The sequence below is a fragment of the Cryptomeria japonica genome, chromosome 2 (assembly GCF_030272615.1).
Source record: "Cryptomeria japonica chromosome 2, Sugi_1.0, whole genome shotgun sequence".
Lineage (NCBI taxonomy): Eukaryota > Viridiplantae > Streptophyta > Pinopsida > Cupressales > Cupressaceae > Cryptomeria > Cryptomeria japonica.
Genome location: NC_081406.1, coordinates 636,441,959 through 636,468,604, shown reverse-complemented (window position 1 = coordinate 636,468,604; position 26,646 = coordinate 636,441,959). Strand labels below are relative to the sequence as shown.

Sequence of the window (26,646 nt, the reverse complement as noted above, 5' to 3'; positions counted from 1 at the left end):
ATTAGATTTGGATGAATGGCTGTCAGAGTCCGTCATTTGTATCTAAAAGCTTGAAAACTCAAAAAATCCTTAGATGATTGCATTGGTTTTTACCTAGTTGTGCTAATTAGTTGGCAAAGTAATTTCTAGTTATTTTAAGACTTCCGTCGATGTGTTGAAATATGTTGTCTTAGTTAAATTAGTTAGCTGTTCTTATTCACTCTTTATCCTTCCCTCTCTTTTTCCCTTTTTTATTAAAGAAGCCCGCTAGTCAAGCTAAAACAACATCAATAAGAAGCAAATCAAATGATATAGGACTGTAAAACTTTAGGGAACCTGTACGAAACCAATTACGTCTAACCGTAAGTCCCCTTTGTGTTTGCAACAAAACACATCAACTACTAAGCTATCCTGCAGTCAAGACCTAACAACCAAAACATTGAGGTCATTCCCATTGATCAATTTAACACAGCATTAGGGATTTCCTTATCTCAAGAGAGGATAAGATTCTTAGCATTTCTATTCTGCATTGGCCGGATGAAGTCGTAGTTCCACGAATTTCGTCGCGTCAACACGTACCATTTTGAGGTCATGGGAATCAAACCCTAGGTAGTGTTGTGACGTTTTCATAGATCGCCTCATTGCAAATGGGGACACCCTACTTTTTAGACCCTCTTGATCTTTTGGCTTTGTTTTTTGGGTCTTTTCGCAGCAGTCTTGTCAGTCTCTGCTTTGCTAGTGTTTGGGGGTCATATTGATCAGGTTTGCTTTTCGTTTGAGCAAATTTGGCTAAGTCTAGGGCTCGTTTTGTCAGTTTTAGGGTTTCTACCCTTAGTCCTAGATTTTAGGGGTTTCTTTTAGGGTTTTGGAAAAATTGAACGTAGAACTAGAATCAGGACCTTTCAAGGAACCTTCTAGTAAAATTTGAGCGAATTTTGAGCACTTACTATTTTTAGTATGTCTTATTTTAGTAAGTTTTGAGCCTCCCGGATTGGTCTAATTTTGCCAAAAATCAAACTTACTATTTTCAGTAATTTCTATTTTTAGTAAGTTTCTATTTTTAGTAAGTGCTTTCCTGACCTATTTTGTCCAAACCCTAACATTTTGAAACACTTACTATTTGGGAAAATCTATTTTGGCAGGTTCATCCCTGAAGACGCTGAAGATTGAATGTTCCTAAAGATCATTTCTAAATCCCGAAGAGTCAGAAGGCAGACAAGTTGGATCAAAAAAATGGTTAAGTATGGAACTCCTATTCCAGAAGTGGAAAGCATGCAAAATCATCCAAGTCTGGAAATTCACATCAATCCACAAATGTCTTCCTAATTTGGAAATGGCCTAAAATTTGACTATCTGAAATTTTAAAAGATCTTCTAAAACCTAGAATTTGCATTAATATTCCTAGAGATCTGAAACCACTCTCAAACATCCTGCCAATATATACATGAAATATAACTTAAAGTATATGAAATATAACTTAAATGCCACTTATACTTAAATGTTATATTTCATGTATATATCCTAATGAAGAGAATGAGGAAAAAATCATGAAAATCCTTCCCCAAGTCAATTCAGCACCCAAGTTTGGGCAAGGGCGCTAAAACAGGGTGTCCAAGGACATCATGGAAACGTTGAAATTCCACCAACAAAGCAAATTAGCGCCCAAGAGGTGGATAGGGGGCCAAATAAAGTTGAGCGTGAAAAAATGGAAAACATAGAAAATTCCTTCCCAATGTGCAAATGCTGCCCATGGAGAGAGTAGGGCGCTAAAAGGGAGTGTTCTTGGAAAACGTGGAAAATGAAAATTCCACCATCAAGCCATTCTAGCGCCCAAGGAAGATAGGGAGTGCTAGAAGAAGAGGGTCAAGGAAAACTCCAAATTTGCAAGATTTCTTTGTCAAGTGGAAATAGTGCCCATGGATGGAGAAGAGCTCCAAAATCACCACGACAAGGATAAACACTTCAAGATGAAATTTCCTCCATCAAAGTCAAAATTCCGTGCCCAGTCAAGATGTTGAAGAGAAATTTTCCAAGGCATGGAAATAATGAAATTCCTTCACCAAGTTGGATTCCACGTTCAAGTCAAAGAATGAAGAGAAATTGTCTAAGAGATGAAAATCCAGGGTCGAGGAATGGAAAAGCAAAAATCCCCTCGGGAATTTATTAGAAAAATCCATTTTTAGACACCAAATCTCCTCTGAAATTTCAAATTTTTTGCAGATTTGGATTCATAGGAGAATTTTCTATCTCCTTGACTAAAACCCTAATTTTATGGAAGATCCCTAAAAAATAGGAGACAGTGGAAAATTGTTGAAAATCTCCTCCAAAACAAGGAAAGTTCGTAAAACTTCAAGAAAATAATTCGTGGATCAAATTCTTCTCTACTGAAATTTTCTCTCTCCAAGGGTTTCTCGCCAAGTTGCAATTGGGTCAAAGCATATTGAGTCAATGGAGCATCTTCTACATGCAGTAGTCACGTGAAGGCATATTGGCGACACATTTATTATTGGAATATTTGACTAAGCGGCGGCCCGATCAATGCATGTTGAGTGCATGAAGAATCTTTTGCATGCAGTCGCCATATTTATGGTTTTATGACAGATTCCGTCCGCATGTCAGCGTCACATGAAGGAATGATGGGCATTTATTTCTGCATGGGGAATATTCATTGAATGTTGGGCAAATTTGATGTAATGGGGTGCATTTAATGCACGAATGGATGCCATATTTGGGCTTATTTGAATTGATTGTATATGGGTTTCATGATGGATTATTAATTGCTAATTCCCACCTTGTTGCATCATGTGGGGAATCTTTTAGGGAAAACCCTAATCAAGGTTTTGCATATAATCATGGCTTGAGGCCTATATAAAGGGGTGACCTCCTTATTTGTAAAAGAGAGGGAGACTTGTATGAAATTGTTGCAATAAGTTTTTGAGATAATAACAGTGAAACATTGTTCTCTAATAGTGTCCACTTAAGTTTTTTTTTCAAAACTTGCATGGTTTCACCTTCCTCACTTAGAGTAGAAGTAGCATAGTGCTCTGATTTCAATGGAGAAAATAATGGTGTTTGATGAATTTCTATGGTTCATACTTTTTGCATCTTGTTGATTGTAATTTGCAGTGAAGTTAGCCTGAACCCCCGAATTTGTCATAAGTTTGATTGTGAATAGTCGTTTGGATTGTGTCGTGTTGGGTATTCGGATGCACTTTTCTCAATGTGAAAATCCTCCAACATCCTCTGAAGATTGCATCGGTTCTTGCAGAGTTGTAGTTAATCTTGGCAAAGCAGAGCTTGGTTTATTTAAAATTTGTCCACCAAAGCATTAACAGTTGATATCGTTGCCCTTAGGAATAGATTTAGATCCTCTAACCCTTTCCCCTTTATTTGCAATTTAAGCAGAAGCATCACAGAAACACTATATCCGATGATGGAATTCCAGCCACATCAAAGAAATGAAAGATCGATCCAAACGTAAGGCCCCCTGGATTACCAGCAATCACATTAGCCAACTGAGTCGCGTCCGTAGCATTAAGGAACCTTGGAGTTAGCCGTTTGAACTTTCTTGCAATCTTAGCATACGGTATAACTTTGATCAAGAGAGAATAGAGTGACCATTGGTAAATTTTATTGTGTTCGGCATGGTCCTAAAAAACACATCAACAGGTAGCACGTGGGGTTTCCAGCTGGTCTTCGAGCTGATCTATCATTTCCATCAGCTGGGAACTTCAGATCAGGCCCGGAGCAGAACTGTGGAGCTGAATTTAAGCTGGAAGAGGTTGAATTTGTTGTCCCAGACTTGTATAAGACTTATGTATACAATTTGGGGTATGTAAATCAGCCATTTACTTGAATAATAAGCATCTATATTGTCAGGGCTGGGGGCCTCGCTCGATTGATGAGAGCTTCCAGTGGTAAAGCACAAGGTCACGAGGTCACCGGTCACGTTAAAACGTTCACCCGACGCACTGCAGTTTATAGGGGGGTGCTATACTCGATTCCTGCAGTCTAAAAAAAAGCATCTATTGTCCTCTATTTGCTTCTATGTTTATCTACTTTCTTAACAGCAATTTCTTTATCTTAGCATGCATTAAACCCTTGCAAAAATACAAACAAATCATCAAAAACAAACCAAATAAAAAATTTCCTTATTCGCCGGTCAAAGACAAATCAGAAAATTTGGATCAGATTCAGTTTGGGATCTTTCACCATATAAGAGGATGACAAGTTTCACTTGGTGCCATCCCTTCAAGCACGCATGATGACACTAACTTGCACTTTAGCATCTAAGTTCTAACATAGAGTGAGTAACACACAATGTACTTCTTTCCATTTAGTGTTTACTCTTGACATTGTATGGCGTGTATATTTCGTGATTGGTGTATGTGCAAGTCTACCTCCCCTTGTGTAATGTATGTTGTGTTTCGATTGTGTAATTATTTCTAAAGCATGGTGGGGTGGACCTACAAGTTCCACATGGTCAGGTGGTGTGTATAGCCACTATTGGGGACCAGAGACTTTGGCATCGAAGTCAGATTCGGACTCATTATACTCTTCTCTCTCTTATGCTTCTTAGTTCTTTACAATTCTTGTAATGTTTAACTTCTGGATGTTTGAATCCTAAGCAATGTAATGATGTTTAATTGTATACTGGACCTTCTCAAAGAAGGATATTGTAATCAAATGATAATGAGATGGATTAGTATAGTTCATGTGTGTCAGTCTTGGTACCAAACACAAGTTATCATGCATTCTTTCCTTGCATTCCAAATGTTGCATTATGGTTAATGACTAGGAATCTTACTGTGTTTCAAAATGAACCTAGATGTGTCTTGAGTCATCCTAGAGGGTGTTATAAACCCCTCGCGGTGTTGCCATACCATCTAGTGCCATTACGTGTCATATTGAGTTGTTCCAAGTCCATTTGAGGCTTTTTGGGACATCTTGTAAAGCCTTGTAAAAATGTAGGACTATTGTAAATTCTTATCCTTGCATGTTTTAGCTTAGGGGAGGAGATTAAGGTGTTGGCGAGGTGGTTACACACCTCCCCATCCTCTTCTTTCATGCGTCGATGGTGGCTAGTATTCAGGGGAGTTGTTTTGCATACTTTGTCCCTAAGCCTTTTTGGAATTTATTGTTCCTAGAGCATCCTCAACACCTTTAGCATAGTCCAACACATTCATAATGTCTTGGCGATCGATCCCTATCTTCGGTTTTCTCACGAGTCAAGACATATGCATGTCTGGGGGGCAACGCTGGTGCAGGTCTACCAAGGACACTCGAGCCCAAAATGGACACTAGCAGGCCTAGAGGAAGCTAGGGCATCACTCTAGTGTCCCTCTAGCGTGTTGGTGTCCTAGGTGGGCACCCTAGTCCACCTGAGTACCAATATCTTAGGCTATTTGTCGACGAGCTTTTCCAAGCCTCGAAAGGGGGTGTCTTCTTCTTAGAAGTTGTCTATCAACTCTTGAAGAGTCTGAGGAACCTCTTACGTGTTCCATTTGTGTTGCTAGTGAGATATTGTGGAGCCAATTGCATCAGTTTGCGTGATTGTGTTTGTGGGAAACCAATCATTGCAACTAAGATCAAGGAGAAAGCCTAGTTTCCAAATAAAGTCTTGTGACAATTGGAGATAGAGGAGGAAACTATGAGCAAGATCATTGGAGTGAAACATCTTACCCAATCCCATATCCATGATGCAAAAATATTGGAGCAAATTCTATAAAATATTGTAAGAACGACTTGGAACTTCGAGTGGGGCAAGAGGATGATCAATAGGTTTGTTACCATTGCACATAGGTCGGAGGCTTCTAGAGCACTAGCATGCCTAAGAAAAGATACAAAAGAGGGCTTGGTAAGGGATGCAATATGCACTCCTGTGGCCAAAAAGAATGAGGACCTAAAGCAAGCAATTACAGTCATGAGGGATGGACTATCAAGAAACAATATGGAAATATATGCCTATTTTGTAAATTTCCAAAAAATCTCCTCTACCTTACTCAAATGGAAAGATTACAAAAGATCATTGAAGGCATTTGCATCATGATCTTCACCCTTGGATGAAAAGGGAGCAATGTGATGAAGTCTTATTTTAATAAAATGGAAGCTACCCCCTCTCGTAATTTGCCAAAAAGAAATTATTGTTTGTATGTTCATTTTTTTTAATTATTTATGAATAAATCATTGTAGTACATTAATTTTCATTATTAAAGAAATGAGATTTCCACAATCACAATCACTCCCAAAAGCTTCGACAAATAATTTTAACTATTCATCTAATAGTACATGAATTTAATAAAATTATTACTCCCAAGAATTATAATTTAATTTATTATATTTCATATTTTTACAGTAAAAGAAACACATCATATATTTCATTACATTTTAATAGTGCATTTAATTTATTTAGTTTATTTATTTATATATTCTTGCAAGAAAAAGACACATTACAAAGGGTGCTAGCTTCATCATCCTCGACATCAACAATATTACAAGAGGTAATTGGTAAAAACTGAATGAATTAATAAATGATCGAAAGATCATTATATAGATCACAAAGGATCGATGTTTCTAATAAGAAACAAATGATAACAGATGCAAAAATAGAAACTCCCTAATATTTACAATATATATCAATATTGACCATTAAATAACTGAATAAAGATATTATTATTCTCATACCCTCCCTTAATGGTCAATCTGCCTACTACACCAAGTTGCCCCCTGAACTTAACAAACTTATCTGGATATAGGGACTTGGTGAGGATATATGCAATCCGGTCCTCAATAGGAGCATACTGCAAATCCACAGATCCATCTTCATTCAGCTTGCGGATGAAGTGACAATGAAGCTCAACATGCTTGGTTCGCTCATCGAAGATTGGATTTTGGCGAGTTTGAGCACCCCTTGATTGTCACAGAAGAGGGGTGTAGGACTTGCTTGAGACAACTGGATGTCTGAAAGCATCCTTCGAAGCCAAACTGCCTCACAAGCTGCTTTGACGGTTCCTCGATATTCAGCTTCAGTTGAGGAAAGAGCTATTGCCTGTTGCTTCTTACTGGTCCAAGTGACAGCACCTATGCCCTAACTGAAGACATACCCGAATGAGGAATTTATGTCATCAACAGAGCCTGCCCAATCCGAATCAATGAAATCGATGAGTCTGGGATCTTTGGCCCATCCATAAAGGATACCAAATTCTGAAGTGCCCTTGACATAGTGCAGGATCTGCCTCGCTACTACCCAATGATCTGATGTAGGAGTTGTCATGAAGCGGGATATGTAGCTCACTACATAGCTCAAATCAAGTCTAGTGGAGGTGAGATGTATTAAACTGCCCACTAGTTGCCTGAAATTAGATTCATTCTCAACTGGAGAACCGGATTTGGCCGACAACTTCAGGCCTTTCTCCATAGGTGTAGATGCAGGTTTTCAGTCCTGCATTCGAAACTTGTCTAGTAGAGCTCTAGCATATTTAGACTGAGAGATGAAGATGCCATGAGACTATTGCCAAACCTCAACACCTAGGCAGTAGTGCAGAAGCCCAAGGTCAGTCATGTCAAAAGACTGGCATAAATTCTGCTTAATTCCCTGAATCAAAGATGTCGAACTGCTAGTCATGATCAGATCATCAACATATATAACCAGAATGATGATATCACTACCAGTAGTCTTGACATACAGATTTGAGTAGGAAGGACTCCTCTGGAAACCCTGATCTGTGAGGTACTTATCAATTTTCATGTACCGTGCTCGAGGAGCCTGTTTCATGTCATAGAGTGCTTTCACTAGTTTGAGTACCTGGTGTTCTTTTCCGGCAACCTTGAATCCAGGAGGTTGCGTCATGTAGACTTCTTCCCGTAACTCACCATTTAGGAAGGCACTCTTGATGTCCATTTGATGGACTTTCCAGCCACACTGAGCTACTATGGCTAGGACTAATTTGATGGTGCTCATCTTTGCTATTATAGCAAAGGTCTCCTCATAATCAATTCCTTCACGCTGAGAGAAGCCTTTGACAACTAGACGAGCCTTGTACTTATCCAAAGTACCATCAGCCTTGTATTTGACCTTATAGACCCATTTGCATCCAATGGGTTTCTTCCATGGAGGAAGATCTGACAGAATCCAAGTGTTATTTTTTAGCAAGCTCTGGTGCTCAGTTGCCATAACTTGTTCCCACTCAGGTATCCCTTTCGCCTATGTGTATGTTTGAGGCTCACACACTCTGAATGTTGGCCATGAGAGAAAAATTGACATAATCAGGTTGCTTGCTCTTCCTCCGAGCAGTTCTACCCTCAATAAGCTCATCGTCATGAAGATCAGCAACTGTCTTAGCCCAGCATTTAGGCCGGAGAGTAGAAGTGCCAACATCAGATGCAGGAGGTGCAACAGGATCAGGGTAATCAAACAGAAGATCAGATGAATCTTGAGGAAAGTCAGGTGGAGCAGTTGCATGTCTAGGTTATCCTGCAGGAGAATGAACTGGTGTAGATGTAGGATTTGGAACAATTGGAGCCCTCCCATCAGGTGGACCTAATGGAAGACGGACACCCAAGTTTGAAGCCTTCAAAGGCTGATCCTCTGAATCCGCAACTGGAGGAGAGAGCTGAAACGGCCCTCGTTCCTCATCAAAAACCACGTCACGACTGAAGATGAGACGACCTATCTCGATGTCAACAAGTCTGTAGGCTTAGTAAGTATCACTGTAGCCGGTGAGCATGAGTTTTTGGCTCTTGGCATCCAACTTGGTGCGCTTAGCATTAGGGGTCCAAACAAAAGCAATGGAGCCAAAAACTTTCAAGTGACTGATTCTGAGCTTGCGACCTGACCAAGCCTCTTTTGGAGTTTTCTTCACAACCACTGTAGGAGACCGATTCAGAAGAAAGACTGCAATGTTAATTGCTTCAGCCCAAAACTTCTTCGGAAGACTCTTGTGTTCAAGCATAGACCAAGCCATTTCGATAACCATGTGGTTTCCCTGCTCAACGACACCATTTTGCTAAGGGGTGTAAGGTGTAGTGAGTTGGCACTTGATGCCATGTCGTTCACAAAAATGGGAGAAGGCAAAAGAACAGAATTCTCCCCCATTATCAAACCGAAGAGTAACAATAGGTTGACCAAACTCTTTTTCTACTAATGCTTTGAACGTTTGAAACAACAAACAACTCCTATTTTTGATGAAGAAAATATACCCACATTTTTCTACTAAAATCATCAACCAAAAAGTAGAAAATACCTGGACCCAGTAACAGAAGGAGTAGCCATAGGTACACAAATATCAGCATGGACCAGTTGTAGTACCTTAGAAGCTCTCCAGGAGTCGCCATCCAAAAACAGATTCTGATGTTGCTTGCCATCCTGACATGCTCCGCAAACTCCGAGTAATTTCTGGCAATACAATGACAAGATCTTCCCAAACAAGCTGAGACAGATAGTGCACATTCAAGTGCCCATAACGCTAATGCCAAAGTGTACTAACAGAGGAGCGCTTGGCTGCCATGGCAAGCTCCTAAAAATCACCAAAATCAACTAGTTTAAATTGACCATGATCCTCAAGACCCACGGCAACTGTAGTCTGAGTCTCCCGATCAACGATACTGCACTGATGTGAACTGAAGGTTACGTCGAGCTAAGGAGAATGTCTCAGAATTTGACTGACTGAGAGAAGGTTGAGTTCCATTCTTGGAACATAATACACGTTGAGGAAAATCAATCTCCTCCCTCCAAACTGAATCTACACATTGCCCTTTCCTATAACAGTGTACTCTTCCCCTCCAAAAATAACTGATCTAAGGTTGAAAATCAATGAACCAATCCAGACAATGAGTGAAGTGGCCTGAGGCACCTAAATCAATACACCAGGCAGAAGATTTGACATGGTCTGCAGGTCTTTTAGCCATGAAGGCGTAAAAGGCAGACTCGCTCTGCTCAATGTGCTCCACTACATTTTCTTTTGGCTGTGAACCACTTTGCTTAGCCTGTGCAACCAAGTGTTTAGGGCACTCAAGTTTCATATGACCAAACTTATGGCAGTAATTGCACTGAAAACTCTTCTTCGAGCCTTCTAATGATGGAGCAAAGGGTTTCTACTGAGAAGACTGAGAAGACTGAGATTTGTCTTTATCCTTATGAAAGGATTTGGCTCCAAATGCTTGTTCTTAGAGGATGAGTTGGTACTGCTACCGAACTATTGCTTCCAGGTATTGTAGTTTCTGTCGTTGAATTTTTGACTCCCCTCGAGCAAAATATTAGTCAAAGATGCCATCAAGAAAAACTGAGGTCAAAGCTGGTTGACTTAATTATGGCATGAATATTGAGGTAGGAGTCAATCACCACGTGAAATTGCATAAACACAATGCCTAATGATCAAATCTGAGGCAAAAAAACTGCATTGGTTTTGACGCAGAAAAACTGAACTGGTTTTGAGGCAGAATTGAGAATTTTGGGGCACGGAACCCAATGTATGATTGTTGACAACCCAAAAAATTCTGACAGGAACCTAGATGAGTTTTCAAAAAACGTAGAAAAACCCAAATAAGAGTTTTCTACGAAAAAAATTTCAAAAAACCCTAGCCGCAAAAAAAAGGCTGAGGGTTCGCGATAAACCCTAGGCGACAAAAGCATAAAACCCAAATCGCAAGTAAATGCACAAAATCCACAGAGAATGTCCACAAAAAAATCCAAGTAGGTTCGCAGACAAATCGCGAAAATCACTGCTTCAAAAAAAACACGGCTTGCAAACTTGAAAAATCTCGTCACTCAAATGACGCAAGAAATAGTCGCCACCCAACATGAACAAAGGCGCCATGAAAACTACCGCGAAAGTGCTGAAAATCGCACAGTACATAAACTGCCGCCGAAAAACATAGAAATAGATCACGAAAAAGAATTTTGCAGGTCACGAAACCCTCTGCAAACACTCAGAAAATAGCATAGCGTGATTTTAGAACACAGACCCACGGAAAATAAGAAAACAAATTGCGCCAAAAAATCGCAGGCAAAAAACACAACGAAAACCCACAAACCAAGTCACGAGCAAAGCCGAAAAAAAAGCAGGTCGCAGGTCACAGAGAAAATGATTCGGTAGCCGCGCGTTTTGAAAAAGAACGGAGAAATCTCACGTGAAAATGAAAATCACGGATTACGAATTCAAGAAACGCATCTACACAGGACAGAAATGAGACTGAAAACCCTAGACGGATTTTGGAAAAAAATAACTGGAATAATTTTGAAAAAATTTCACTAATACGAAATTAGGATTACAAAATTTTTTGAAAAAATTCACTCGTAGCTTTGATACCATATTACAAGAGGTAATTGGTAAAAACTGAATGAATTAATGAATCATCAAAAGATCATTATATAGATTACAAAGGATCGATGTTTCTAATAAGAAACAAACGATAACATATGCAAAATTAGAAACTCCCTAATATTTACAATATATTACAATATTGACCATTAAATAACTGAATAAAGATATTATTAGATATTATTATTCTAATAAACAAAGTAGAGAAGCACATCTAATTGATAGCAAAGCTTTGTGCTTCAGCTCCCTCGTTTGACAACACCTATACCAAAATGTTCAAGAATTGACCCATTGAGCTGACCATTATAATTTCATCCCCATCAATAATTTGAGTGGGATGCTTATGGCACATGAGGCATGAACAACATTTGCCCAGACTTGTTGGTTTATAATTTGGGAGAATCAAGCAAGCAAAAATATGGAAAGCTTCACCATACATGTTAATGCATTCGCTTTCATCAGATATTCACTTGGGATGTTATCAATAGCAGCAGCAAACCTGATATGAAAGTCTAAAATTCGATCACCATCCTACCTTTTTTGGTTTTCTAAATCTTGGGCAAAGAGATAGGGTCATTAGCATAAGAAACTGGCTCTCAAGTTCAGCAATAAAATCAACATATTCATCACTAAACACAGCTGATCCAACATGTTGGCAATTTGTAGACGTATGTTGAGTTTGAGACTACTCAATATCTAGATCAAGCATGTTTATTTGGCTAACAAAATCTGAAAGATCTTGCACAAATAGCTGAGTTAAGACATGGTTTTCCAGCAGTCTTGACCTTTTGGAATTTAGGTTCATAACTACTTGAGCATTCAAATACTAATCACTATAGTAATCTGGATCATACTCATCAGTATTGAAACTAGAGCTAGAAGCATAATATGAAGCATATGAAAGTTTCAACCCAAACCTAGAGTCATCCTTAAAACAATGATCCATGACTACAAAACTTTTGTAATGCTGAAACTAAACCACATTCCTTTTGCAAAGGTATACTTCTTTGCAAGAAAGAAACCTTGTCTCAAGAAAGGAAGATAAAGAACACGCTTTTATGTACCTTAACCTGCTGCTGGAACAACTTGAGATATGACTTGTAGCACCACCAGCAGGCTTGTACTGGCAATAGAAACTTTAATATTGTGACATTAAAGTCACCACCTCTTGAAAACAGGAAATACTTGTAGAATTGAACTTTTAAACCACCCAAGATAAAATCCAACTGAAAATGTCCCTAGCAATGGTACCATTCTATTGGCTCTCAAACATGTATCTCCACAAGTTCTAAAGACAAGCACCAAAAACTAAGGCCAAGGATAATGTCAACAAAGGCAATGGGCAGGACTATATTGTGCAGATAGTGGCATGATTCGACTGATGTTTGTAAGTGGGTAAACTAACCTTCATTTTCAGGCTCTGACATATAACACTGATGCCTGATTAAAAATGGTTGAATGTTGACACCCGACATCATATTTTTAATTTAATAGATATCATGACATTTGAGCTTGACTAATTGTAATTATAGTATTTTTTATTTTTTATATTTTATAAAGGTTTTCTTTATGATATGATGCTATCTGGTATTCGGAAACTTAATTAATACTACAAATATGTATATATTTCTGATTATTATATGTTTTTGTATGGCCGAGCCCAAACCCAAAAAAAAAAATTGACCAAACCCAAGAACCTAAACTCAAACTAGTCCTACGATTGGTATCTTAGATGTCACGTGATAAACTTGGTATAACTACTTTAATTTTGAGTCTTTGACATGTGGTAGTTGGTAAGGTATGTACTACGACTTTCATATTGGTTCATCGTAATCAAAGTTCTCCACAACAAGCTCATTGTCTACCCTATGTGGAATCTAGTATGCATTCTGGAGACCATGAGCTTTATTACAACAATGATAAAGGAATACATCCCTATTCTTATATTTTATTGTGTTTTGTAATGATATGATGATGGTTGTAAGTAAAATCTCATAGATAGTTCTTATCTTGAACATATTAATATTTCATGTTTTGTAATGATATGATGATGCTTGTACCTAAACTTTCATAGATAGCTCTTAACTTGTTTATATCGGTAATAATTTTGATTGCATTATATTTACTACTCATTAGGAATAATGATAGCCACTGACAGTGTAATAAAATTTAGCAAACAAGCAGAGGATAACTTACACCAGTAGATTCAAAATCTAACATCCATTTCACAAATAACTAAAAAATTACTCATAAACAATGATGTACTGCTAAGAAAATCCATACCATAAGTTGCAATGTATAAAGACTGAGGATGGACCAAAGCTGTTGTTTCTTTTCAGCCACCTGTTCCAGTAGAAACACAATTTTACTGAGTCCCTCCATTGTAAAAGCAGTGTTAAAACACATTAAGCCAGCTTAGACTATCTAAGAACTTCTGTGCAAATATATTTCCAGGAAGGATGAAACAAACCACTTGTTTCTTACAAACTTCTCGCAAAGACACAGCAATATTTATTAGCTTCTTAAATATCTCCGCGGCAACATCTTTGCTGTCATCATCTGACATTATTGAAGCTGCAATTTTCCCAACAGCTAAAATTATGGGCAATGCTACCTTAACATTTTCAAAAGGACGGCGCTGAACTCGACCAATAACTGGTAAGATAACAAAACAAGGAGTGATCTAAGTAGAGTGATAACAATCAGCAGTTACCAAAAACAAATTCCCAGAGCTATAACTAAGTTATCCAAGCAAATGATGACATTTACTCTGCTACAAAATAATCTCATCCCAGGTCATTTTTATACTGAAGATGAAAGCATTTGGTCCCAACTGTATAATTACCTATAGAGAAACCATGCAAAAGATAAATTGAAGATGACAAATTTTCATTGGTTTTAGATAACTCCTGCAACAAAGGATAACCTGAACATTAGAGAACTCGATGAGAAAATAGATCTATGAAAAAATATTAATGTTTGTTCAAAGAAACTCTTCTTATTGTTCCTTTGCATTAGATTGTATATGTAATCAGATAGGCTTAGTATTAACTGTCACACTGATATTGTATTATTGATATAAATCGCAGTTACATTTGTGGTTGTGCTAGTAGTTCATCTCAAAGTTGCTATTAATAATAATTAATATCCTTAATGAACATTAACATTATTAAACATTCTTTTCTGTGGACTCCTTTCTTTTGCTTGTTTGTTTCTTAGTTTTAGCTTTAAATTTGCAATATTCTTACTGATTGGTTTCATTTTTTGATTGGAAAAAACAAAAAAGGTTAAGAATATTGATAGAAGTGAGGTATTGCAAAACAAGAGCCATTTGAAATTACAACAGATCTCAGTGGTCATCAGACAGCCAAGTTTTATAAGAGCAGCAAAAGCAAGCAAAGAAACTTTGAAGTGTGATATTACAATTGATTCATTCTAGAAGCCCTAGACTATATATTATATACCATAAATAAAGCACAAAGAACAAGAGTAAGTCAAGATTAAAGGCACAGTCATCATTGCAAGATTTTGTTCAGACTCTCACTAATATAAAACTATAAGAGTCATTGCCAAAATTGGCTGCTGTAGGTATCAAGAGTGCCACAGTATCTAAAGTAGACATGTCATGCCCCTGCAAAAAATACAACAGATCACAACTTTTATAAGATGAAATTGCAGCATCTAGCAATAAAATCATAGCCTCTTTTATTATTAAACCTGGGCGATGGAAGGAGGTGGGTGGCAGGAGCTCTGCCGAAGCTGAACAGTCATCTGCCATTGTTGCCTCTCGGAGCTTTTGCTATCACTTACAGGTCTTAGATTAGTTCTATTCATCACTTTAACCAGATTTGTGCTTCTTCGTTCTCTTCTTCCAGATTGGGTGCTCTCTATTTTTGCTATTTTTGTGTGCTATTCCTATTTGTTTTATGCTTGGGCAGTTGTATATGTTGTTTTGATTTTATAAATTTGAATTTAAATTGTCATCTTTGTCTCCCACGCCCGATGCCTGGCTTGAGGGCTGAGGTTACCTTGGTTGTCTGAGTCAGTTATGGGGATAGTGGGCTGTGACATCACCCACTCCCTTCCTCATTTACTCCCTTCCTATGTCCAAACCCGTTGCATGGTTATTGCTCTCGTATCAGTTGCAATGACAAATGACAGCAGTGGTATTGGTAATTTAACCCAAAATGTGAATACAGAACCATCTAGAGACTCTACAATGTTTGCCATGTACGGGTAAACGATTAAATGCAGAAAGTAAATGCACAGAACATAATGGAAATATATTAAAGAACCAGTCCCTGTATTAATTCAACAGTCCATGTACATTAAGTGCTTATCACATCGCATCCAAATACCATAATGATCCTACTTCGAAGGAAAGGTATGCAATATGTAATACCCGAAGGGGTACGACCAACCATCGCATCCAACTGCCCTTTGGGAAGACTAACTGACTGCCGTAACCCACAATTACCGACGACAACATAACATAATGATTATTCCCGACAACATCATCCCCCCAAGAAAAGAAGTCGTCTCCGGATGACTTAATACAAAATGGAGATGATGTTCATACATTAAAAAAAACCAAGGTATAGAACTGCAGGAACTACTGACGCCAGTCGAGCCCGGAACTCATACACCTACTGCGTCCTCGCCTGAAAACCCTTTTCTGCTACCATCCGATGCTCAAGTGCGGATTTCACCATTATTGCTTCCGCAAGGAGGTCTTTTTTTTTTTTTTTTCCTTGACATCACAGTCCTCCTGTGCCTAAACCAAACTTGTCTACAAAACACGCTTTTCAGCCTCCACCAACTGCTACTCAAATGATATTGTCTCCCTAGCCAATTTGTCCTCGATAGCCACTCGCGTTGCCCTCTCGGCATCCAACTCCTAGGTACGCTGAGCTAAGTCTCACGCTACTACTGCCTCCAACCTGGTGGTCAGCTCCTCCCAATCCCTCTGTGCATCCACCAAGGCAACCTAACATCTAGTCGAGACATACTCTGAGTTCCTCAAAGCATACCATTCACGCCTGGAAGTGGCCACAACCCTCTGGCACAAAGGCTAAGATAACTCCCTGGTGTTGTACGACTTTGCGCTCTTGCAGTGCCTTCCCTCAAACTCTGTTTGTTCGCAACCTCCAAATCCATCTCCCTCTATGGCTTATGGCTTCCCCGCCAATGCTTAGCTTCAGACTTCTTTCTCACAGTACGGGACAACCCAACACTTACCGTGACTTCTCTGATGCCCTTTGCCCAACTCAAAAAGTGCATTGTAGCTCAAAAATAAACTGGGGGTCTGGGGGCAGTGCCCCCAGCAGGGTCGAGGGGCAGCACCCCTCGCGGGGTCCGGGGGCAGCGCATCATTTTTGTGATATTACAACCTTCAGAACCACACGGAAGTCCACGGCGCACATTATTTTTGTGATATTTTACGATGCCAAAAACCTTCTCCACTCTAATTTTTTTCAGTGTCCTAGCTCCAGACTCCATCGAATGATTTTTCAATCTGATCGGTGATTTTTTTTTTGTTTTTGTTTTTTTATAAATTAAATGCATGCTAGTTTGAATGTCGGCGTATTTTTCTTTTCACATGCCATCCCCTGCCATCATCACCGATTATCCCTGTCGTGTCGCGGTATTTTTCCTTTCACCCCTTTTTTTTAAACCGTCGCCCGTGCTCCTTCAAGCCTATGGTTTGTAATGTCCTGCGCCCGTACAAAGGTTATCTAACGTACGATGGAGTGGTCTGTCGTACGATGGAGTGAACTCGTACGGTGGCTGAGTTGTACAGCGACTGGGGTCACCCGAAGCTTGGTGTTGTACGGTGATTGGTCTCCCGTACGATAGCTGGGAAGGTCGTACGGTGGATGAATACCCGTCGAGTTCCGCCCTCACAGGCCGGTGACCTCCGTCGACGGTGGTGCACCGTACGGTGTCCCACCGCACAGTGGTGCACCGGACGGTGTCCCACCGAACGGGGCCTAACCGCACGGTGGTCGACCGTGGTGGTTCCACCGCACGGTGGTCTCCCGTGGTGGTTCCACCATATAGTGGTCCCACCACCACTTGCAAAAAATATATATTTATTCATTTTTTTTTTCAATTTTTTTTCCTAATCTAATTGTCTAGAGAGTCTTCGGCTCGAGTCCCATGCCTTTGGGATCACCCTTCATTCTTCTCGGTTTGCCTCGCCCGAGAGTCTCCCGTTTTGGTCCTCTGCCTCTCGAGTCGCCTGCCCGGCCTCTCGGGTCCCCTTCCATCCTCTCTAGTCCCCCTCCGAACTCTCGGGTGTCCTTCCGGCCTCTCTGGTCCCCTGCGCGCTTCTCGTGGTAGGGTTTCAATTTGGACCCGTTGATGGCAAGTCTATTTTTAATGGCCTCCGAAGACCTGGAACCATAAATTCTACAGGGACCATGGTCTCCATCCCATACATAAGAAGAAGAAGAATAAAAATTTTGAAGGTTGCGGCTTTCCACACAGAGTTCCAATCGTTGCAGACACGAATGATCTTGGGATTATCTACGTCACCGGGGTTTGGGGCATCTCCCTTCCAATATTCTCTATATTCTGGCAGGTACACCTCCTCTGTTACTTGCTCTGGTTCCTCTACTTCGAGCCTGTAGCTCTGGAACATTTCGTGATCCTCCATCTGCCAGTGGAAGAGCCCGTTCAATGACCCCGTCTTATCCTCAGAGCACTCTCCTAGTTTGAGAATCCCTTCGTCGTTGGGCTCCATGCAGCCTCGTCCTTTGTCCCTTAGGTCACCTTCTCCTTCACCCTCTGATTCTGAAGATGATGCCAGTTCCTCACTAACCAATTGCATCCCAAGGTCTATGATAAACTTCCTTCCTCCATTCTCCATAGACAGAGTGTTCTTCTTCCAGTTGTGGGTGGCCTTGGCTGCCACCAGCCACCCTCTCCCTAAGATCGCATCATACCCTTTTTTCTTTAGTGGGATTACCACAAAGTCCAGTATGAAGGGTTGCGCCCCGATGGTAACTTGTTGGCCCATCAGTGTCCCGATGGGTTTGATTCCATGTTGATCTGCTCCCAACAAATTGAATGTAGGTGGCCACAACGTCGGCTTCCCCAGCTTTCGCCAGGTTTCTTCTGGAAGAACATTCACTCCCGATCCACCATCGACGATGGTATTGTTTAGAATGGTGCCAAGGATACCCATCTCCACAATGGTCGAGTTCCTTCCAGTGTTAACTGCCAGCAGCATGGGGTTTATTGTAGACCCCCCAGGAACATCCATGCAGTGGTTGGTATTGGTGCATGGTTGGGATAGATTATTTAGAAACGCCATTCGTAATTGAGACATCGTTTGGAGGAGATCGTGTACCCTCACAGGCACCTCCAATTTTAAAATTTGATTTAGTATAGCCTCCAGTCGGCTGGAAGTACCCGTCGTACCCTTCACCTTCGCCCTCTCATATCTCTTTCTCAATTTCTTCCCGTGCTTCCCGTACCCTTCGCTTCTCCATCTCCGGGTCTGGGCACGTTGCTTGTCTAGCTTGGGCTCGGGTTACGGCCAGCACTTCCTATTCTTTGTTTTCCTCGATATTGAGCAAGTTGACGCCGGACTTCGGGCAGGTGGCATCTTCGTGGTCTCCCAGTCCACACCATTTGCACAAACATTGTGTGGCCTCTCTCTTCGAGCCGTTTCGGGCGAAGTGCCCCCATTGGCTGCACGCTCTGCATTGTATCATCGGTCGGCCTTTGGAGTCGTATTGGATCCGGCTCCTTGTATTGTTATTGTTGTTATTGTTGTTTCATCCTCCCCACTGGTTATCTCGGTAGCCTCCCAATGTTGCATTGTTGTTCGCCTGGGAGCTGTCGGTACTGCCCGATGTAGTTGGTTGTTCCTGCATAAGCAATACTTGTTGGTTTCATGTTTTCATGTTGTAGGGGCATTCCCTAGTGGAATGCCCCATCAATTGGCATATATCACAATAGGCTTTCTTTGGGCAGGAGCCTTTCGTGTGGCCGTCCGTCTTACATTCCGTGCACCAAAGCTCCCCTTCGTCGGTCTTCCTCGAACCTCCCTTCATAACCTTCAACTCTTTCATCATCCTCAGCATGTCCTTCTGCAGGGCTTGCACCTTTTTGCCGGACTCGCCGTCGCTGCTGCTTCCCTCGGAAGACTCATCAGCCTCGGACGAGCTATCATTCTTCTTTTTCTTCTTGGATGTCTTGGTCTCGCTCTCGAGATCCATCGCTCTATTATATACATCTTCGTACCAGGTTGGTGGAACAATTTTCATCTTCTTCCGGAGGGAGTGTTTCAGTCCCTCCACGAACCATCTCTTTTTCAACCCATCCGCTGGTTGACTCTGCATTTTCCCCAACAGTTCCTTGAGCCGCCAACTATAGGCTCGGACCGTCTCATTCATGTTCTGCTTTGTGCCATAGATTTCGGCTACTATTTCATTGTCGTCTCTGAGGACGCGGAACTCTATTTCGAACTCCTTCAGGTTGGGCCATGTGCCGACTTTGGCCTTATCCATATCGGAGTACCAGTCGATGGCCACTCCCCTTAAGGTTGTTGGAAATTGTGTTACCCATTCATCCTGGTCGATAACACCGTTCGTTGACCATATAGTTTCGCAAGTGCGGCAATGGCGGATGGGATCTTCCTTCCCATTGCCGTTGAACTTCGACAGCTTCTGCTTACTTTCCATCCCACTACTAGGTCTTGCTCCTCCGATGCCTTGTGTGCTTGTACCTGGTTATCCTCCGCCTCCGCCTCCTGCACTTGACCCTCCACTTGTGGGTCCTCTGGAGAAGGTTGCTAACCTCAAACCAAACAAATTGCCTCCCGTATAGTACCCTTGTGCTCCCCCGACACCTTCGGTCATACCGTCACCTTCGATCGTCTTCGTCAGATTGGTTGTCTCCCTCCGATTGTCCTCTGAAATGGACAAGTTCTTTAGTAGGTCTTTGGTAGCGTCGATCAGGTTTAGACTTCGCCTTGTTTGTTCCACCAACTCTTCACAACTTCTTACCCTACGGTGGTATTCTGGCGAACTGTAGAGTTCTCCTTCAGCACCCTTCGTGACTCCTTCTAGGTTCCCTTCGAGCAACCGTACGACAATGTAGAGAGTATAATTCTCTCCGTCTATCTCTGCCTCCGCAACCTCCGTGACACCTCCTGGGTTCTCTTCGAGCAACCCCTCGGTCGGACGTCCCTCGGCAAGTTGCCTTGAACTACGCCTTCGTTCTATCTGTTGTCTGAGATTCAACGCCCTTTGTGCCACTTCCCATTCGTCACTTTGTATCTTTTATTTTTGTCCTTATTTAGTATATTGGGCATAAATCACTTCCGTACATAGCAAGCACACACCATGTACACAAAAAAAAAAAAAAGAAAATTATTTTCCCTTTCGGCCACAATTTATGTCAACATTGTGCCGACATTATTACAGGGTTCAATTTCCCCTTCGCCTCTTGCCATCACGCTCTGCGTCCCAACAACGATTGTTTTCTTCGTACTGTTGGCGTCACTCCTCACGGACAATCTCCTCCAGGCGGGTTCGTTGTGCCAGTGATGCCTGTGCAAGCAACCGGGGGAGGTGGTTCATCAACCGATTCGTAGTGCGGTCCACACGGCACTTGTTCGGACATCAGCCTCCGTGGCCTCTCTTCGAACGTAGGTCTTGAGGCCGCCTGAAGCAGGATTGAGAATTCCCTCGTTGCAGTGTCCTCTCCATCGTAGAGTTCCATTTGTGCGTCGTCGACCTCTGGGTTAATCTCACTGACGGTTAGGCCCATCATGTCCGTACGCCATCCGCTCCTTCCTTTCCCGAGTATGTCTAGGCAACGGCGCCAGATGTTTGCCACATACGGGTAAACGATTAAATACAAAAAGTAAATGCAAAGAACATAATCGAAATATATTAAAGAACCAGTCTTTGTATTAATTCAACAGTCCATGTACATTAAGTGCTTATCACATCGCATCCAAATACCATAATGATCCTACTTCGAAGGAAAGGTATGCAATATATAATACCCGAAGGGGTGCGACCAACCGTCGCGTCCAACTGCCCTTCGGGAAGACTAAATGACTGTCGTAACCCACAATTACCGACGACAACATAACATAATGATTATTCCCGACAACATACAACTCCCGTGGTTGAAGAGCCCTCGGCTCCTCCAGTATCTGCTAAGTCATGCTATAAGGAAGCCTTAAGGTAGTAAGTTCAAGGTGAGGTGGCGTTTCTGTCTGTTGCATTCGAAGTGGTTAATGATAAATCCTTATTGGGAGCCAGACCAACTAGAATGGGAGATGGAAGCGTCATCGAGTGTGAAGGTACTAGAAATGGAAAAGATGGTAAGGAGCGAAGGTGCTAGCCTCAATTTCTCCTAATCTAGATATGCTCCTGAAAGATCCCAACAAGACTGACCTGAATTTTTATGCTGCAGTTCGGTGGTTTTATGATTGTTTTCAGAGGTGTTTGCTTGGGGTTTGTTACCAATGAATTGTTTGGGGTTTTGTCATGAACGATTGCCAATGAAATAATATTTTTGAATCCAAAATACAGAAATATAAATGACTGATAACAAAACCCAGAATTCTGATTTTTGAGAACAGTAGTACAATAATTTCAGAATTAAGGAATCTATTTCAATAGGATAATAGAACCGCATACCAAGTGTCCAACGCCATGCCTGGAATGCATTTTATTAAGGAAACTGGTGTAGAATGCAATCTAACAACACCCAAAAGCTGGAAATGGCTCTAATGAGCTTTATTTGACCCAACAGTAATTACCAGAAACACATACTTGAATTCCACTAATTTCCACACCTGGCTCCCGGGAGGATTATTCAATCTACTGAACAAAACACTAATCTAGAAGAGAGAATTATTCCTGTAACCAATAAATCACTGAATTACTCCTGTGCAATGCTAACTATGCAATATGTATGAGATTCATGCCCTTAATTGGCTGGATCGATTTAGTTTGGGCATTCATGAAATCTCACAGTGGTATGGCTGCATAAAGAAGCTGTACGATTGACTTAGAATACGAAATGGCTGTCCTCTAGGTCTCCAAACCCTCACCAATCTGCATACAATCCTCTATAACTGCTGAATTAAATCTGAAATAAAGGACAATTAGGAATTTTGTATGAATCCCTCCAGCTTGTGGCTTGGGGTATTGTCCAAATCCAACTGTCTTCAAGGAGTTTTTCGTTCCTCAAAGCTGATATGCTGCTGAAATGAGTTGCAAAGCTCGATTCCCGAGAAGCTAATTGTAAAAATGATTCAAAGATGCGAAAAAAGAAACCCCAAACATTGCTTTATGCTTCCTCAACCCTAATCGCACATTTTGGGTTCTCATGATTTAATTTAATGAAATTTATTAATGTAATAACCTCCTTGCCAAATCGTCCAACTTGAGGGTCTTATTATTCATTGACTTGGCCCCACCTTTTAAAAACAATTTATGCCTAGGAAAACATGCCATGGGGTCTTTTTCATAAATTCAATTCGACCTTGCACTTATTTTATAAAGTCACTTTAATTAATTTTTTTTCTATTTTTAGAAAAAGGGACTTTATATTATAATAACAATATAATATCAAATAATAACATTTCCTAGTGCCCAAATGTCAAGTATAGACCCCCATGTGCCAACGCAATCATCTCCTATTCACTAAATTCACCTCCGGAGATGGCTAACAAGTGAACCTCTATATCTGAGTAATCTACTAGGAAGGAGGGGACATTACAACTCCATGTGGTAAAGTGTGAAGAGAACCATCTTAAGAATATATTGCAGTGTTCTTTGTGTGTTTGGATGCTAATTTCTTGCCTCCTCGGATGTTCTTTGATGATTGGAGTTCTTATGTCTTGGGTTAAAAGTTGAGATTACGTAGCCTTTTGTAGGATATTGCAGAAAGATTTATTCAATTATTTGTGATTTTTTTCAAAAGTCGCACTATGAAAGATAAGGTTCATAAAAAAGTCGCACTATGAATTATGGAACCTTGGTCAGTCACTGTTCTAAGCCATTCCATGTTCCCCAGAAGAGAAAGGAGAGAAAATTGTTGCCAAATCCACACCTAGGTGGATGGAAATTAAAAATGTCCCTCCCCAACTCTAGAAAATTATTCCTAATATGCTAAAACTGCTTGGAAATGTCTTACTAGCGGAGGATTCAAGGGTTACTTTGCCCCATCTAAATGCTAAAGTGTTAATTTCATTGCTTCCCTCTGTTCTTATTCCAAATGTGCTCTCTATTCAGTTTGAATATAAAGTGATTTCATGTGCATTAGAACTATTGGTTCTCTAAATTCTTGTTTCCTGTGTAAAAAGAATGGACATTTGAGAAAAGATTGTCCAAAAATTGTTGTGAATAAAAATCAGCAATCTAGTGATAATATTAAAAAATAAAAACAACACTCCTAGTAATGATAAGAACCCTAAACAAGTGGTCAATAATTCAGAAGTGGTAGTTGAGCCTAACAATCATGTGGGCTCACACAATTCTATAGATATGATCAATAATATTGATGCAAATAAATCTCCAAAGGTATTGGTAGTATAAACACTCCTAAACCTAATTTGACCCTCCCTCCTTCAAATATGAGGCCTGGTAAGGATGAAAGCCTTACAGTCTCCTAATCTAACCCCTTATTTGAAGGTAAGTTGGTAGTGGTGAGAGCATCGGATTAGTCTGGTCAGAGTTTGGTTATTCCCCCTGGAGTTGATAATAATGGGCTCAATCCTAATGAAGCCTCCAGGGTTAAGCCCTATCCCAAGAATGCCCAACAACTAACCTTGGATACCATAAAATCTGACTCTTGTAATAATAGATTGTTGTTAAACACTGACCGTCAAAGGCTTTGTCAAGTATTTCAAATGGCGTAGCTAAAACGCCCATACTTAACTGTTTCAATCCATTGTACTCAACTGAGTCTGACCTTGCTAATCATACTCAAGGAAAGAATAAAGATGCTGAAAGAAAGAAGAAAAAGAAACAATTAGAGAGGCCTGGGAGCACTAATACTAATAAGAGGGGGGATTAAAAAGGGAAAGAAGATAACAATCCCAGTCAAGATAAAACCATGAATGTGGACAAAGTCCCTCAGTGTTTCGAAAGATTGTATAAGAATCAGAAGTTCCCCCCTTCCCAACTCTCTTCTTAATGAGAGAAAACATTTGTAGCTGGAATGCCAGGGGCTTGGAGTCTCCTGACAAAAAATATGTTCTTAGACCTTTTTTGCAAATACAGACCAACTTTGGATGTGTTGTGTTCAAGAAGTCAAGGTTATTGGATTGAAAAAGGATTGTGTTTAACTTTGTGTGATAGTCTGCTAAGGCCTTTTGTACTCTTCATGATAAAGGAAAAGGAGGAGGAGGCATCCTTATTAAGGACATTTGAGCCAAAACTATTGTTTTATGGGGATCTTCTCCATGTAATAGGCTGGTTTGGTTAACTTTGGAGATAGACAAAAAAGTTTTTGGGCTCTATTCCATTTATGCCTCAAGTGATTATAATGAAAGATGTGATTTGTGGTCTTGTATAACATTTAACCTCCCTAAGGTACCCTGGCTTATTGTTGGGGACTTCAACATGCAAAAATATAAGGAAGACGACTTGGTGATAGAGAAGGCCTTTGGAAAGGCAATGAGATGTATTTTTGGTCCAAGAAGAGAACACTATTTTTAGTTGATCCACTGGAAAAGAACTCTGACCATAATGATATTTGGTTCACCTAGTGCAATAATCAATCTCAACACAAGATAATCTACTCCAAGTTGGATAGATTTTATGCTCATAAATGCTTCTTGACCTTTAGAAAAGATGCCAAAGATAGGATTGTTTTTGTATTCCCTACCTCCATGTCTGACCACTCTCCTATTGAGGCTTGTGTGGAATTTTGCAATGGCTACTTTTGTCCCTAGGAAATGTGTTTCCTCTCGCTATAAACTCAATGTCTCTCTCCTCAGTGATGTTGATGGTCTAAAGGGTATCAGTGTGGCTACTGAGCTCTCTAAGAACCTTAATAAGGGTTCCGCTATACAAAATTGGGACTGCTTTGTGTCTCTTTGGAGAAACTTGTTCAGTATAGTGGGGAAAAACAAAGCCATGGACAGAAGGAATATTCAATATTTGCTTTGGGAAAACTTTTGAGCCTTGAGAGAGATCTTCAAAGGAATGGGGATGATTTGACTGTGGAAAATAAAGTAGTTAGGACCATGATAGGGGTTCACCTAGCCTGCTCAACACTTCCCAAGTTGATGTTGCTCAATTCCACCAACTCACCAAGCCCAGTTGCTCTCTAGGCCTCCAAGTCCCTCTCACTCTCTTCTAGCGCTTGGTTCTTGTCCCTTCTAGGGTGTTTGCTTCAGGTGTTTTGGTTAGGAACCCTATCAATTCACTGTGCTTCTCTAGTGCTCAATTTTAGCCTTTTAGCTTCAACTTGTCATAATGACCCCCAATTGAAATGAGATGTTGCAGAGGTGTAATAAGGTCTTCTAACATGTTTTTGATGCATATGGAGTCCTTTGGTAGTTTGCAATCTTAAGATTTCCTACCGGTTTCGCAATCTTGCCCGGAAAAGGGCTACAAGGAATTAGGCCTAATTAGGCCTCCTAGACCGATTTTCTAGGGCTTGGAGGAAATCGACTCAAAGAACCCCCAAACAAGTTTTGTTTTCCCTCAATGATATACCCATGCCCAATAGATTTTTGTGGTTTTAGGCTCTGGTCTGACCGTACAAGGTATGAACCCTAAAAATGAGGGTTTGTAGGGTTTTCAAAGGCTTACACCGGCAGTGAGTAGGCAATTTGGGGTTTGGCTATGAAATGGACTCTTCAAGGCTCCTCCTCGTTCATACAAGTCTGTCCCAACTCCATGAACTCCTCCAAATTCAGAAATGGTGCTTTTGCATTCACCTCTGCACTATTCAACACTTTTTCACCTCTTCTTCTCTAACCGGGTTCCTCCTAGACTCGCCTAGGAAGAGGTGTCAGTCATGATCAAACACTTATCCAACACTTGAACCTGCATAATTACACTATACAGAAGGTTGCCGTGATGGCAGCACGTGTGGGATTCATGGGGAACCCATGTTTACAAAGAAAAGACTATTTACAAGCCAAAACTGGCTATTTGTGAATCAAATCACTTCAACAGTAGTAAAACTAATTACAATGCTTGAAAATGAAAAACCTACTCTGCAACACACTATTGAATCTAAATCCATCATTGGATTCATGGATTCAATCCATTAAGCTTTCACAAGAATGCAAAATTGACAAGAACAATGTAAAAGTGCAGTCCAAAATCTTGTGTTTTTATTATTGCTTTCCGAATCC

At 40.6% G+C, this 26,646-nt stretch overlaps 1 protein-coding gene across 4 annotated transcripts in view; it reads right to left on the bottom strand.

The window, feature by feature from the left end:
* The window catches only part of LOC131055550 (aberrant root formation protein 4), a 205,619-nt gene that overhangs the window by 115,168 nt on the left and 63,805 nt on the right, over nucleotides 1-26,646 (bottom strand). For 3 of the 4 annotated variants that reach the window (XM_059216795.1, XM_059216796.1, XM_057990020.2), the window contains exons 4-6: nucleotides 14,143-14,206; nucleotides 13,768-13,952; nucleotides 13,581-13,640 (exon numbers count right to left, since the gene is read on the bottom strand). In XM_059216795.1, the coding sequence (XP_059072778.1) occupies nucleotides 13,581-13,640; nucleotides 13,768-13,952; nucleotides 14,143-14,206 (309 nt within the window). The remainder of the gene's footprint in view (nucleotides 1-13,580; nucleotides 13,641-13,767; nucleotides 13,953-14,142; nucleotides 14,207-26,646) is intronic. The other variant, XM_057990026.2, reaches the window with a different exon arrangement.